We start from the raw sequence: 17,416 nt of genomic DNA, 5'->3' as shown, positions 1-17,416 counted from the left end.
ATTAGTACTACTATTATTAACATGGTCTGGATAACACTGCCTTCAAAGCCCACTTTTTTCAATTTGCATTATTCTCAAATCTAAGATATTAAAATAATTCATAGTTTTTTATAACGTAAATATCTATTCTCTTTGAAAGGTAGAAGGCCGTATGAACACATGATAACAAGCATGAGTACACCGAAACATGTTTGGCCAGGATATTATTAATTCAAACCCAGCAAATTTAATTTCTCATAACTTTTGCATAATTTGAAAAAATAATTAGTTGAAAATAGTAACATTAAAACTTGCTTTTAAGAAAAATTATGTAAAAAGCAAATATAATTTTAATGTTAGCAAATTAACACAGCTTAATAAGCCAATATTTTAAAACTTCAGGGCAAAAACCATGCGTGAAACACACTGACCAGTTTGGCGTAACCTCGGTGATCCAGGATGAGATTTTCTGGTTTGAGGTCTCTGTAAATGATGCCTTTGGAATGCAGATAGGCAAAAGCTTCCACCACACATGCTGTGTAAAATCTGGTTGTAGAATCTTCAAATGAACCTCTGAGATACAGAAAATAAAATAAAAAGTATATAAGAAATTAATTTTTCTAATAAGGTTTTATTTCTCGTTACAATATATTTCCATGTCAAAATTTGACCCCCCAGAGACCAATATCCTAATGGGTAAATGTCATATGATTGCCACCGTATTGAGTTTTCAAAGGCATTTGAGGATTAAGTCAAGGAATTTGTTGCCTTTATGAATAAGATAATTCAGTTTAACATCCTAAAAACAATTAAGAAGAGATCAACAGCACACTATGGTTTGTATATTTGGTGGCTTCCTCTAAACAGCTCACTACAATCTAAAATGATACAGTTACAGCCATGGGCAGAAAAGCGACAAATCTTATGTTAGAGCTTGTCTACCAAGGGGTGATTTTTAAAGAAGAATTTATAGGTTTAGTTATATTTATTTTCTGAGGGCTTGTTTTTGAATGTTTTTAAATAATACAGACGTGGTTCATGGAAATGTGATTAAAAGTTAATGTTTTCAAAGAGCCACTTTGGAAATGAGTTGTAAATCTACTGATACAATTATATCACAAGCTAACTATTCTGTGTTTGGAACTGTCAGCAAGACAAACAATACTATTGCCTACAATGCTACCTTCTTATTAGAAAGAGAAGATGGAGTTAAAAGATAATTAGAAAGAAAAAAATGGATAGGAAAGTTTATTAGTAAACTTAACTATGTTTAGCAAGAAAACTCTTAATCTGTCTCTCTTGTGTGTTCATTTAATGAAATAATAATAAAGATAAAACAACAACAGCAACCACCAAAAAAACCCATAGCATCCACGGTTAACTCCTTGGTTCTAGGCCAGACCTTTATACTTTAACTGTTTTTTTTTTTCTTTTCTTTCATGGAATCCCTTAAAAAGATAAACTATGTTTTTTCCCTCTTTCCCTATTAGTAAACATAATTTAATCATTTCATGGTAAGTCAAGAACTATATAGTGTTAACATCAGCTCTTGAGGTGTTAAGATGTAACATTAGACAACATTCAGGTGGTTTTAGGTCGTGTACAACAAATTTATGAGAATGGCTGATACCAGTTTGCACTTGGTGACATTTTCTTCTTTTTCAATATCAAGGAGTAAAGTCTAACAAACTGGGAAGTGGAATATAGCTGTTATTTTACATAATTAATCAGTGAATCCAAGGCCACAGCAGCTCCCTTTCAGGTCATTTTTTTTTAGAAATGTATAGTATCTTCTAGAAAGATATAGTTTTCATTTCGACTACTAATGTCCTCTGAGTTGTCATTGAAATAATTAGCTCTTTCCAAAAGAAATATCTTTCTTTTGAAATATAATTTGTGGCATGGTGATATCTCCTCCTCAACATAATTATTGGGAATCTAGTATCTCTTTTCAACAATATCTGAATGGAAAAATTGTGAGTTATAAAAACAAGACAAAATTCCTTTAAGAATTGCATCTTTATTAGGCAATGAATGATATACTTAATGCTGCAATTGCCTTCTGACTTGGAGCTAGCTACCTTTCAGAGCTCATGCTATATAACCCAGTGTATTGGGAAAGGGATTAGGGTAATACATTTAAGGCCCTTTCTTCTTTGCCCTTAATTATATTTGTCTATCAAGAGCAGCATATTTCTTTTAATTGGAGAGATTATTTTTCTTAGATAGTAAGCATCTGTAATAAATCAGTATAGATCTATCTAAAATATAGCAAGCTATTACATATAATAGAAAATAGAATATTAGCATAAAGTTTTAACTACTTGAACACTGTATATGACTTCAGTCCTCCTCAATGGAGAATGTTGCAAAGCCCAAACAGAACAAAACAGTACATAAAATAGAGCCTTGTCTTATTAAAACAAGACGTGTAATGTAAAATAAGAAAACTGATTACTTCCTTGTAACAGGACTGTCTAATTATGATTTGGATGGGCATTTTTGAAAGCCTACAAATTGTTTATTTTATTTTTTTAAGCGAGGCAACACTTGGTTGACCTCATAGATTGCAAGGACCTTGTCGGCTTACAAGCCCTTATTTTTATTTTATTTTATTTTATTATTTTTTTATGCGTATAGCACATGGTCTTCCTAAGTAGTCTCCCATCCGAGTACTAACCAGGTCCGGCCCTGCTTAGTTTCCGAGATCAGACCGGATAGGGCTTGTTCAGGGTAGCATGGCTGTAGACCTACAAATTCTTAATTATTGTAGAAGAGATAATTTCTGTAGTTGTGACTTTGGATAACATATCTATTTCCCTTAATATTCAGTTATTAATGGAACCAAATGGATAAATGCATTATTAATGTTGTAAGGAGAGTAAAACATGTGAGAGATCAATTTCTCATGGAATCTCTGCTGAAAGGTATTCATATTTATACTCTAAATAAACTAATCATTAGCAGCAAAATGAAAGATCTTAATACAACTCAAATTCTTCAGTGGAAACTATAGACTAAGAATATGAACTCTGAAGCAACAAACTTTGGCTCAAGTCTGGGGTTCCTTATTGTGAAACTATATCTCTCTCAGTGTTCTCTGAAAAATTAAGCTAATAATAGAAACTATCTCATTGGGTTGTCATGGGCATACATGAATTGATGCATGTATTTAGAATAAGTGCCTAGCATACAACTGGTACGCAGTAAATAGCCATTATATTTGAGCACTAAAAAACTCTTATTTAGCCACAGTAACTTAATTAAGGAAAATTGTCCGAGATAGGACAGGTTTAAAGTCTTTTGGGAGTTGGAGAGCAGAGTTTGCAACACTAATTATCACTGTAATTGAAGTATTTGCTGCTTTTCACTGCCAAGGCTAACTGTTGTGAGTCAGCTCTGAAGAGTCTTCTAATCTCTGTTCCTTTCACTTTCTCCATGCTTCTCACAAATGTATAGGAGAAAGTTATCCTTTCACTGTCAGTCAAAACCCTCCTTTTTTCATCAGTAAGTGAACAGACCACAAATTATATATCTTTGGGTCTTCAGTTCTTGACAACCCTGTTAATTTCAAAGTTTTTCTGATCCTGAGCCATTTTGGAATTAAGAGGGTTCTAGAAAGCTGGTTTCCATTTTTCCAACAGACCTATATTAAGAATTTCCTATATAAAAATATATTTGTAACATTTTAAAAAGTAAATGAAAACCTTATCTCAAATCTTTTTCCATGTTTTATGACAAATCACCACTATATATGAATATAAAGTATTTACCAGCAACACAGTTTCATTACTAAACATTTGATGTAGATAATTTGAGCATTTTTAAAATACTCTTTTAGGAAGCAGTCACCAAGCATAGCATTAGGGTGACTCAAAGGAACAATTGCTATTAGAATTGGAAATGACAATGTAAATTTGATCTAAAACATAAATAAAAGCTTATTTTCTTAACAGTTAGAAAGTCGTTTAAATAAATAAATCACTGTCATATATTAGCTCTTTGAGTCAATAAATTATGCCTTGGCAGTTGTGTCATTTCAATTAAAACAGGGGATAGGGCCTTCTATTTTTGCTTTAGCTAGGTGGCAGTATATAACAACTATTTGAGAATTAGAAGGTTATGTATTCTTACTGATAGACTAAAATTAAAATTTAATTATAATGTTTAATCTGCTTGTCATAAACTGAGTCCTGAAAAGGAAGAATGTAACAAAGACAAAGTATCTCTCACCAGAAAATGTTTCTTTTTTTCATTGACTAGTAACAACAATCATTAATGAGTGTATAAAAATGAAATGTCTGGCAACCTGTGCAAGTGTCTTGCCAACTATAAAGTTAGGAGGGCTAACTTATTATGAAAATAGATTCATTTCCTTGAAATACTCTCAGTCTGTACCATCTATTACATATTACCTAAGATTAAATTTAAATAATCACCCTCCTTAGGACTGCTAGTCAAGATGGCAGAGTAGGTATATGTGCTTGCCTCCACCCACGACTACATCAAAATTACAACTAAATTATAGTACCACCTGAAAACTAGCTGAGCATAAATCCTATAACTAAGGATATCAAAAAGCAGCCACAATAAGACCAATAGGAGGGGTGGAGACCAGGAATGGGCTGGTCTTATACCCATGTGTGGAAATTAAGAATTGGAAGGAATATCTCAGCTGCAGAGACATCCCCTGAGGAGTGAATGTTCTCAACCCAACACCCAGCTACCCTTCCTGGGTAACAGTGCTTGGAAGAGAAGTTCCCATACATCTGGCTGTGAAAATGAATAGGCTTTGTCTCTGAGTAAGACAAAGGGTTGCTGGAGTCTGAGGTATTCCTTTTAAGGGGCCAAACACAGATTCTTTTACTCACAGACTCACTAGCTTTGGAACCCAGTTCAGGAGAAGCAGCTCGAAGAATGCTAGGAACATATAGAGAGAAACTGAATTGACTAGCTTCAAGGTAAGGAGTGGGGGGCACCTCTCTCTGGGGACAAATGTGCTGGCAGACACAATTGTTCCCTTCACCAAATTGATAAGTACCAAATCTGAGTTCTCCATTAATCTGGCTAACACTGTTTGTTCCACCTTTGTGATTCTCTGAGACCTCGCCCCATCCAATTCACACACCAGACCCAAGCTGCTTCCAGTTGCCCTCCACACAAGTGGCCTGCCTATGAACTTTCCTAAAAAATCTCAAAAGTCCATAAACCCCAAACAAGCAGCTGTTGGCCTCAGTGTGCTTTGCTTTGTACCTCTTGCTAAGCAGCCTCAAGCCTGGCACTAGCTGTGACCAGTCTCCACTTGCTTTTAACTCCCATCAGCTGGCTCCAAGCCTGCCATATGCAGTGGCCAAAGACCTGGCACAAGAGGTGGTTGGCCTTAGTTCACATTGTGGTGTCCACCAAAAGGTCCCAAGCCCGGCAATAGTGCAGCTGGCCTTCGTTCACAGTATAGTCTTTCCAAAGTGCCTCCAAGCCCAGCACAAGAAGCAATCAACTGTTGTAGCTCCAGCTAGGTGGCTCCAAACTAGACATAAATGGTGCTGATATTGGCCTACATTGGAGCCGTTCCCAAGGGTTTCCAAAACCAACACATATGGTAGCCAGCTTCAGGCCACACCAGGACACAATCCAACCAGCTTCACAAATGACATGCCTTAAAGGTGAACTTGGCTGGCACCAGAGCCCAATTAAAGGAACTCACACTCTGTGAAGTCAGCCTATGCACAACAGTTTGTCCACTGTAGTCACAGCCAACCCTCATAGCCAGTTAGCCTAAAGGTCAATCACATTCATTGATGTGCCAACAGCAACCAAGGCTCAACTAGAACAGAAGGGCACACACAACCTACACAAGGGACACTCTTGGAGTACCCAGCTCAGGTAAACAAGGAGGCTGGGCAACTGGGGCCTCATAGGACACTACATAAGACCACTCTGCCAAGACTGGGAGACATAGCAGATCTAACTTATACATAGAAACAAACACAAGGAGTCAGCCAAAATGAGGAAACAACAAAAAATATATCCCAAATAAAAGAAAAGGACAAAACTCCGGAAAAAAATAACTAAACAAAATAGAGACAAGCACTCAAAAAGGCCCACACCAAGACACATCATAATTAAAATAGCAAAAGTTAAAGACAATAAGAGAATCTTAAAAGTGGCAAGAGACAAGCAGTTAGTTACATACAAAGTTACGTATAAGGCTGTCAGCTGATTTTTAACAGAAACTTTTTAGGCCAGAAAGGAGAGGCATAAAATATTCAAAGTGAAGCAAATTAAAAACCTACACCGAGATTGCTCTACCCAGGAAGGCTAACATTTAGAGTCAAAGGAGAGAGAAAAAGTTAAAGGAATTTATCACCATTAAACCAGTATTACAAAAAATGTTAAAAGGACTTGTTTAAAAAAAAAAAAACGATTTAAAATATAAGAAAATATAGGAAAGAAAAAAATATCTCACTGACAAAGTCACATAGTAAAAGCAGAGGATCAACCAACTATAAGGGAAATACAAAGGATAAAAAGTAGAAAAAACATGTGTAATTACAATAAAGGGATACACACAAACACACACAAAAAAGTAAAAAATGATTTTAGAATGTATTTGAACTTAAGCAACTACAAACTTGAAATTGACCTCTATAAACATAATTTGGTATATGAAGCACATGGTAACCACAAAGCAAAAATCTGTAAGAGATATACAAGAAATAAAGAAAAAGGAATCCAAACACAACACCATTGAAAGCCAACAACATGCAAGAGAATAAGAAAGTAACAGAGAAGAACTATAAAAAATTAGAAAACAATAAAATAGCAATAACTACATAGCTATTAATAATTACTTTAAATGTAACTGGTCTAATTGCTTGAATCAAAAGACATAGGATGGCTAAATGGAGGAAAAAACAAGACCTACAAATATGCTACCTACAAGAGACTCACTTCAGATCAAAAGACACACACAGACTAGAAAAAAGGGATGGAAAACAATATTTCATGTAAATGAAAATTTAAAAAAGGTGGGATGGCAAATTTATATCCAATGAAATAGACTTTTAAAAAACTATTGGAACTAATAAATGAATTCAGTAAAGTAGAACACAAAATAAATATTCAGAAATCGATTGCATTTTATATACAAATAATGAACTATCAGAAAGAGAAATTAAGAAAACAATCCTATTTACAATTGCATCAACAAGAATAAAATATCTAGTAATAAATTTAACTAACAAGATAAAAAAGCTGTACTCTGAAAACTATGACATTGAAGAAAGAAATTGAAGAAAGAAGATACAAATAAATGGAGGCTATATCAGGCTCATGGATAGGAAGAATTAACATCGTTAAAATACCCAAAGAAATTTATAGATTTAATGCAATCCCTATCAAAATATCAATGACATTTTTCACAGAACTCGAACAAAGAATCCCAAAATTTGTATAGAGCCACAAAAGATCTCCATTAGCCAAAGTAATTTTGAGAAAGAAAAACAAAGTTGGAGGTGTCACCCTAATTTCAAACTATACTAGAAGTCTACAGTATCAAAACACCATGGCATTGGCATAAAAACAGTCATATAGATCTATAGAACAGAATAGAGCACCCAGAAATAAACCCACATCTATATGATCGATTGATCTATAAAGAAGAAGGCAAAAGTATACAATGCGGTCAAGACAAAGACAGTCTAGTCTCTTCAATAAATGGTGTTGGGATAACTGGACATATACAACCAAAATAATAATTAAACTAGACCACTTTTTCACACCATATGTAAGAATAACTCAAAATGGATTAAAGACTTAAATGTAAGACCCGAAACCATACAACTCCTGAAGAAAACATAGGCAATAAATTCTTTGACATCACTCTTAGCTCTCTCTATATATAATTTTTATATGTCTCCTCGGACAACAGAAACAAGAAAAAAATTAAACAAGTGGAATACATCAAATTAAAAAGATTTTGCATAGTGAAGGAAACCATCAACAAAATGAAAAGACAATCTAGTGAATGGGAGAAGATATTCACCAATGATGCACCCTATAAAGGATTACTATCCAAAATATGTAAGAAACTTATAGAATTTAACATCAAAAAAACCAAACACTCCAATTAAAAAATGGGCAGAGGACCTGAACAGACATCTTCCAATGAGGACATACAAATGGCCAATAGACATATGAAAAGATGCCCGATGTTACTAATCATCAAAGAAATGTAAATGAAAACCACAATAAAGTATCACCTCGCACATGTCAGAATGGCTATTATCAATAAATCAATAAACAAGTGTCAAGAAAGAAGGACCCCTCCTCATGCCCTGTTGGTGGGATTGTAGACACTATGGAAAACACTATGGAGATTCCTCAAAAAATTAAACATAGAACTACCATATGACCCAGCAATCCCACTTCTAAGTATTTATCTGAAGAACTCCAAAACATTAATATGAAAAGATATAAGCACCCTATGTTCATCGTAGCATTATTTACAATAGCCAAGATATGGAAGCAACCTAAGTGTCTATCAGTAGACAATTAGATAAAGATGTGGTATATATACACAATAGAATATTACTCAGCCATGAAAAATCTTGCCATTTGAGACAACATGGATGGACCTAGAGAGTATTATGCTAAGTGAAATAAGTCAGATAAAGAAAGACAAATGCCATATGATTGTACTGATGTGTGGAATGTAAAAAAATAAATAAATAAAAATAAAAATAAATGAGGAAACAGAATCCAGACAAGCTCATAGACACAGAGAACAAATTGATGGTTACCAGATGGGAGGGGAGTTGGAGGGATAGGTGAAAGGATTAAGAAATAAAAACAGGCAGTTATAAAAATAGTTATGGGATATAACATACATGATAGAGAATATAGTCAATACAGTAATAACTGTATGATGTCAGTTGGGTACTCCACTCATTGTGGTGATCACTTTGTAAATTTTACAAATGTCTAATCACTATGTTATATACTTGACACTAATATAATACTGTATGTCAACTGTAATTGAAATTTTTTTAAATTTAATAAATAATAATTATTCTCCATGAGATAGCTGGAATCAATGAAAATGAACATAGAAAGTCACTCACTGGCCTATAAAACACATCTAGGGAAACACATGACCAAAAGTGATATGTACATGATTTGAAAATTATGGTTTCTAAAAAAAAATTTAAGATATTCAGTAGGAAAAACTAACATGCACATTATATAATTCTAATTTAGTAAATAGTTGAAATGTTAAATTTTATTAGATTACAATATATATTACATACTAATAGTAATATGCAATATATAAATCCTAATGTATCATATAATATATAAATACTTAAATACATAATATTTTTATATTAATCACTTATATTTTTAAAAAAGTTGCAGGAGTTGACAATTCTTTAAATGTTATAGAGGAAAGGTGATTAAGATATAGTTTGTAACAATCTATTCCAAATGATAGAACAGAATTTGAGGAAAACAAAATGCTGCAGACTGGAAGATAAACCACAATATCTAATAGAGTAAACTGGTAATTAATTGTAATAATATTTCATTGCTATAGTTCATATTTCAAAGATAAAAAATATTTACTAGTCTTCAAATTCTGTTTGTATATATAGTATCATTTAAATTCGTCTCCACAACAACAAATACAAACTTCTGTTTTCCTTTTCTATGCTGATGAGAAGAATGTGAGAGGCAGGAAATAGTCATCTTAGCTAAGTGAGAGGGAGAATGTCTTGTTACTTGGAGACTTCCTGAGCTAAATCTCTGAGGCTCAGAAGTATTATCATCAGTAAAGAATAAGGTCACACGAGCCTCTCTTAAAATTAACCCAAATACATTTCCTTTATGCTTTCAGAATATGTTTTCCCTTACTGCTTCTTTCCTGGAACATAAAAAGAAAATTGAATGATTTGAACAATATGGGTTGTTTTGACTATGAATATTTTCACAGACACTGTGACTAATACCATACTTTTATTTTCTCTTGGAATTTTTTTTGTTTGTTTCTTTCTAACAATTAACCTTTATTTTTCAGCCTCAATTTAAACAGTGAGAAAGCTAGTCAGTGGCAATATTAATTGGAGCCTAGATGTCCAAAATTATGCTTTCCCCCAACAATTTCTTTAGTACAAAAATAAAAGTCTCAGAATAAAAGCAATAAGGCTACATGTATGTATATAAGAAAGCTGACAGAAGATAATGATTCTGAGGTGATTTCATATATAACAATTCCATTGCTTTTAATGTTGAGGCTTCTGCCTTTCTGAATCTTTAGGAAGGATCATGGTAGCTGCTATTCTCCAGATCATTCCTCCTTTGGAGTGTTACATACTCTGGGGAGACCGAGCAACTGTGTACCTGAAACCCAAGGATAATAGAAGATGGGAAAACAGAAAGGATCAAAAGAAGCCTGATGGAGGTAGAAAAAGGATTGTCCATTGATATTTTGCCTCTATCCATTTTTCTCAAAATAAGCTGCTTTTTAATAGCAACCCTTAGTTGCCCTGACAAATCAAAATAAATCTCACTCAGAAGCCTTGGCTGGCATCTATGAACCAACAAAATGCAAACTCAAGCTAAAAAGGGAGAAATAGGAAATGTTTTCTTTCAAAAAATAAGTTGAAATTTGAGCTATATAAGGTTGCTACCTCATCAGTGGATCTTTGATCAACTTTTATTATCGTTTGTTGTTATCTGATTAAAGAGTTAATAGAAGTTTAAAATAACTGTTTCTCTCCTTACGTGGCTTATTGTTGCTTTTATGTTTACTTCCAACTGTAAATCTTCCTCTATTCTAATTAGAACAAAGTAGAGAATAGATTTCTAATAAATCAGTGAATTGAAAGATCAGGCCAAAAATAATATAGTAGAGCTACATTAGGATAAAGCAGACATTAACTCACAAATCAGAATATTAATTTTGTTTAATACCCTGTAAATTTTGAGAAGTGGAACCACATCTGTTTTATCAATGTATCCCCAGCCTCTATCACAATGCCTGTTATATAATTTGTATTCAAATATTAACTAATAATAATGTAATAATATGCTATAATATAATAGCTTAGTACAGATGTTAAACCTGTCCCCTAATGCCAATATGATGCATTCTCTTGTATGCTTCTTTACCTTAAACTTAAGAAATGAAACACAATATCAATGTAATAGAGCAAAAAGAAAAAGAAATCCATTTGACACAGACAAGTAAGGCAATGAGAATAAAAGACATGAAAGGGCAATGTCTACAGAGATATGAAGGTACCATAAGAACACAGGAATGAGACTTTAAATCGATAGCTTATAAAGAACCATTTGTTCTATTCTGGGATATCTACAGAGTAACAAATTATCAAAACTAGCATGGCTTTCTGGGAACATCAAGGCTGTCTATAGTAGAGTTTCGGAAAGATGTTACCCAATGAAGGAGAGTGTGAGGGGTGAAATGATAACAAAAAAAAAAATATCCAAAGCTGAATGTTCCAAGGAAGAAGGATGACTTTTGAATGTTATTAGATCATTAACAGGAAATGATCAAAAGATCATTCACAGGAAAAGACAATTGTGGTCTTTTTTTTTTAAGTAAACATTTAGAGTTGGTAATGATTTCCCAAGACATTTTATTGAATAAATTTTAAGAAAAAAGATTATTTGCTAGTTAAATAAATAGGAGATGGAAAATTAATTTTGTATAATTAAAAGAAATAAATCAGCACTAACCAAGAGAACTTTACTTTCCCTGAAAGGATAAAAAGAAGTAAATATAAATTAGACTGTTTACATGAAATAGCGCTTATAAGTGGATTCGTTTTTTCCTAAGACCAACTAAGGCCTTAAAGGGATGGATGGAAACTTTTGTCAATTTTGAAACCAAAGAGTAATGTAAAGGTAGAGGAACAAGTTACTCTGGAAAAAATTCTGCGTCAGGAAATGGTGACGGCCCATCTGGAGAACAAATAGAGCAATGAAACTGATAGTTAATCTAGCTTGCAACAATAAAATAATTAATTCTCTTCATGTTACAGCAGTGAGTTGTTTGATTCATCAGAATTAAGTTAAATTAAGGGTCTGTATAATATACTTCACTAGGTACCATTTTTATGGAGGAGTAAGCCTATACCAATAGTTACAAATCTGAAATGGAGTTAATTTATAGTAAATCATCATATGTGTATAGTGGGTTTAGCCCCATATGTACTTTACATTTTGAAATATAAGCATATGTAAAATGCAAACATAACTTTTATACTTTATAGTAGTTGACTCTTCTTTCAGACTATCCCATTCAACTATGTTTTTAGAGACATGATAGAAACTTCTTAAAACTCCTACCTATCCCTGAGAATGGTCCAGAGCTCTCCACCTAGGCAAGCTTCCATCAACATATACAAATATTTGCTGTCCTTAAATGTTCTGTATAGTCTGTGAATTGCAAACAAGAAAACAAAGGTTATAAATATTATTGCCTTTTAAAAGCATATAAATGTTTTCAGTACTATAATTACAGTATTATTATTGAATTTTGAAGCTTGAAATTTTATTAAAAAGACGAGAGAGAGCTAAATTTACAAATAGGGAAAAAGAGGCAATGGCTCAGAACTAAGTCAACACACTGTAGGGGGCTAGTCTCTCTTTTGAAGTGGATTAATCCCAATGATTACGGACAAAGAGGGCTTCTTAAGATTCTTCCAATTCCAATTTGGCTGATGTTTCAAGCATGGACTCGAGCAATATTTAGTGGCTGTAAACATACAAAGTACATAGATATAAAACTAGGTTATGCTTAACAAATATAGACATATGAAATTTGTGTGCTGTTCACTTAAGTTCATATTATATTCTGTTTTCAGCAAGTGACTCAGGCAAATTAACTAGAAAAGCTTCTTCTGTATACATACATTAAAAAAGAAAAAACTCCCCATTATCTTCTTATTAGTGCTCTGAAAATACTGAGATGGAATAGTCATTTTATTTTTTAAAAACTTTAAAAAATATTCAAATGCTAAAGGTAAAATAGTTTGATTTTTGATATTTCTTTTTCAGGCATCAGGGGTCTATGCAGTTTGAGAGTAACAGAGAGGATACAAATGAAATACTAGACACTCTGGAAAAAATATTTTCTTTTCCCAGAATCTGATACTCTTAAAAAAATAGAACCAAAACTTTAATGGGTTTTTTTTTTGTTGTTGTTGTTTTTTTTTTAGGCAAACAAAACTTTTAAAAAATCTGATTTAAAAAATGTGTGTTGTAAATGAAATGTGTAATGGTGAGTGCAAGTGGCAGAAAGATTTGCGGTTGACTTCCACTTGGAGTTGGTGATGTCAGTCCCCTGGGCAGGATCTTTACCTCACTATGAAGTCAGAATGAGCTCCCTGCATGATCTGCTTCTCCGAGCGGATGTGCTCTTGCTGTCTTGTATCCACAATGTGGCGTTTCTTGAGAATCTTCATTGCAAAGGTTTTGGATTCTTCACTTTTCAACTGGACCTTAAAGAAGGCAGAAAGAATTAGGTATTTAAAAGCCTATTGAGTTAATAGAACAAAGTACATTTTATCTCTAAATTTAAAGGTATGTGGAACACTTAAATTGACACCCCAATCACCATCTGAGTCACACAGTAAATCCTTGTTGAAACTAGATTTAAAATCCAGGACTCACAACTATTGTCCAATTGTATTCTACTGGATCAGATGAATTTTAATTTAACTGGATTCCCAGTTAATTTTGTGCCCACTTGAATTAGAAGAGGGGAAATGTGTTTGATTTTCATTATTTATGTCATCTCATATGCATTTGGATATACTTTATAGTTTTCTCCTTATATCAAAAAAGTAGAAATAAAAACTAACTTCTCCAACAATACTTCAAGCGAATGTAGCAAAGGTAGGATCATATGAGCTTTTATGCTCTTCTTTCTTAGTCCTAGTCTGCAAACATTTATAAAGTTATAAAATTCTGACAGACCATTGTCTCTGTTAAGACTGCAAAAGTATGTAGTTATTTATTCTCTTCTTACCTCCCAGTCTTTCTCTTCCCTCCAGTTAAAAAGAAAATAATGTAATAAGATTGTTTCTAAGAAATTTTGAATGAAAACTTTTTTCCTTCTCAAATATGCACGATGGCTTCAATTCTTTCAGACCTCAACTCTTACTCCTTAGGTATATTAATTTGAAAGACCTAAGCTGCACCTTGATGTCCCCAAGGCTTCCACGCATCTGTCCCAGCCCTATGTGGCTCCCAGTGGTTCTAGATTCCTCAATTAGGATATTGGTCTATGTTCACTGTTTTACCAAAAATTTCAACATGGTAATTTGTATGGGAAAAAAAGAAATAATAGAGCTAATCTCTAAATAGAAATATTAAAGAGTTATTGTCTAGTGCTTTCCAGCAACAGAATCCTCAAATAATATCACACAGCCCACGTTATTTAGAACTAATTAAAGCCCTGAGGAAATAACAAGACAAGCTTTCTGTTTTTCAGCTGAAGTATTGCTGTCCCCTCTTTAGTTGTGAATTGTTTATGCTTCATCTGCAGAGATGGCAAAGTTCTTAAGTGTCTCATTCATACACACGTGTACAGATTAAACTCAGTCTGAGAAGACATTAACGTGGTAAGTTCCTTAGAAAAGAATATGAGGACACTTCAAATAAATGAGCCTCAGTTTGCTGCCAGCATTAGTGAATCTGTATGACAGGTTAGAGGGAAAAATAGATCATTTGAAAATGCCTTAAGCCAAAGGCACTCTTCAAAATGAAAGATTAGCGTGAAACTCTTTAAAATGAAAGATTAGTGTGATACAAATGAATTCAGTGAAGTTCATAATAAAACATAAAATGTGAAAACTGCTTCTAAAAGAAATTTGGAATGATAAGAAAGATGGAATGAAAAATGAGCTGTGTTACTCTAAAATTCAAAGGAGAAGAAACAAAATCTTATTCCTTCTTTAGAGTCTTAGTTAAATGACTAAAGACTTGTATAGTTCACTCAGCTAATTAAAAATATTCCCTTCAGTGATAATACACATAATTATTATGCACAGGTGAGAAGAAAGAACTCAGCATTTAGGGTCACAGGTCTGGACTTGAATCTTGACTTCAGTTAAGGTCTCTCTCACTCTCTTGGGCCAGTTGCTTAACTGCTCTGAGCCCCAGTTCTTGCTGAGTGTAACATCAGCTACTGTACAGAGTTATTGTGACCTTAAATGAGAAAGTTCCACTGAATGAACATTCACTGATGATCTCTTGTCTTTCAAACAAAGCGAGATATCAAACATGCTACTTCTCTGCTCAAAACCCTCAAGTGGCTTGCCATCTCACTCATGGTAAAGACAAAGCTGTTACAAAGGCCTACAAGATCCTACACCATCTGGACCCCTGCTACCCATGAGCCTCAGTTCCCCTTTACTCATTCTGTTGGGGTCACAATGGCCACCTTGATGCTTCTTGAGTACACTAAGTAAGCTCTTGCATCAGGCTATTTGCATGTGCTATTCTTCTGCCTGAATATTCTCTCACAGATATCCCCAGGATTCACCCTCTCAGTTCCCTAAGTTCTTTGCTCAAATGTTTCTTAATCAGAGAGTCTCTCCTCACACCAGTTTACATAAAAGAGGAACCATCCACTTCTCCCTTCCCTTTTTTAATGTTCTCTATAGTTCTCATCTCAAGCTAATACACTAAGTATTTTCTTGATTACTCATTTAATGTCAGTCCTCTCACTAGTCTGTAAGCAACCTGAGATTGGCTATTATTTTGTTTATTGTGTCTGACAGAGAATAAATGCTCATGAAATATTTGTTGACTAAGTGAATCAAAGAAAGAATGAAATAAACCATGACAATTTATCACTGGCAAAGCTACAACAGAATAGGCATGTAAACTCCACACTGTATATTTGAGTTTAACAGGAGACAAGTCAGAGAAGCTACAATGACAAGCATGTAGTATCTGGTCTTTTTCTTCTTTCCAAAAGTGCCTGTAATTAGGCATGAAAGGGAAAAATCTGAATTTAAGGAAGTTTTACTTTTACAGAAAAAGAAAAAGAAACATTATTATTCTGACTTAATTAATTCTTTGGATATAACAAACTAATATGCCTGCATAGTCAGAAGGAGCCAACTTACTATATTCATGAAAGAAAGTGAACTTTTTAAAGTGCACAGAAAGCTTCTGTTATGCAAACTAGTCTCAGCTTGTATTCTTCAACATTTCCTAACAAAAAAAAATTGCTAATTCTTATATGAGAATTACTTTTCTGTGTGTAATAGTACTATAAATTTTAGGCAAACATAAGTATAATCTTAGAAAAACTCCTATTTTCTTTCTGTTCTTAAAATCTCTTTTCTCACTAGTTATCCACAATTTTATTCCTCATCTTTCTCTCTGTATTAAATGATAACATCCAATGTTTTATCCTCCTTAGTCAATATCTAAAAACTTAAGAATGAACCACAGTATCTGTTTTGTTCCACAGGATATACAACAGAGGAGAGCACAGGGAGCTCGTCACAGCCTGTATTACACATGTCAAATGGCACAGAGAATGCAAAGGACAAATTATGAGTTTATCAGGGACATAAGAGTTGGAAACTTTTCAGCCATGAGGCATAGAGGCACGGCACTGTTGTACAACTTTATGGTAAAGACATCTAATTTCCTAAATAACCACTAAGTTATGTATATGGCTGGGTACACTGTTGTTGTTGTTGTTGTTTGTTGTTGTTGTTGTTTTTCCCAGAACAAAAGAGCACAGAAAAGTAGCTTATTTTAATTTATTTATCTATAAATATTCTTTCTTTTCTTTCTATCCTTTCCTTTCCAGTCTTGCTTTCCTTCACTTCAATTCCTCATCAAAAATGTCGATCATTCCATTTGCTCTGGAACTTGCCTTCAGACTTAAAATTCAGTTCTACAGCTAGAGACAAGACATATCAAGAAATACCTATATTATTAAATTCAAATTAGTCAAAAGACAAGTAAAGCTATTTTCATAGAGGAGATCATTTTCTTTTAATTTCTTCAAAAGATATTTAGCATTCAGTTTGGAGGAAGGTCAGAAAAAGAAATTCATACTTTTCTACCTGTAATTACAGTATGAACAGAGTCGGGCTGTTTTGTAGAAATCACTTGCAAATTGAAAAATATCTATGATTTCCCTTAATAAGGAACTGTGAATGAGTCATTTTGACTCAAAAGGCTACCTACATTAATTCAAGATTGATTACTAAAATGTGCAAATAAACATATTATTTTTCTTCCCTATAGTATGTGTGTTAAATAAATCCTATTTCATTTTACAATTTATGATATGTAAATTATTATTAAATATAGTGATTATTAAAATTGATATTTAAATTTTATTAGCTATAATACACTTTAAATTATTTTCCTTCATCAAATAATC

General features: G+C 33.3%; 1 protein-coding gene across 3 annotated transcripts in view; it reads right to left on the bottom strand.

Moving 5' to 3' along the window:
• PRKG1 (protein kinase cGMP-dependent 1) overlaps positions 1 to 17,416 on the bottom strand; it is a 1,114,039-nt gene that overhangs the window by 20,483 nt on the left and 1,076,140 nt on the right. For all 3 annotated transcript variants that reach the window (XM_039871820.1, XM_039871819.1, XM_039871821.1), the window contains 3 exons: positions 13,360 to 13,499; positions 12,346 to 12,435; positions 411 to 552 (listed from right to left, as the gene is read on the bottom strand). In XM_039871820.1, coding sequence (XP_039727754.1) covers positions 411 to 552; positions 12,346 to 12,435; positions 13,360 to 13,499 — 372 coding nt within the window. The remainder of the gene's footprint in view (positions 1 to 410; positions 553 to 12,345; positions 12,436 to 13,359; positions 13,500 to 17,416) is intronic.

This window comes from Pteropus medius, unplaced genomic scaffold, assembly GCF_902729225.1.
Source record: "Pteropus medius unplaced genomic scaffold, Ma_sr-lr_union100, whole genome shotgun sequence".
Classification (NCBI taxonomy): Eukaryota; Metazoa; Chordata; class Mammalia; order Chiroptera; family Pteropodidae; genus Pteropus; species Pteropus medius.
This window is presented reverse-complemented; position numbering and strand designations above follow the sequence as displayed.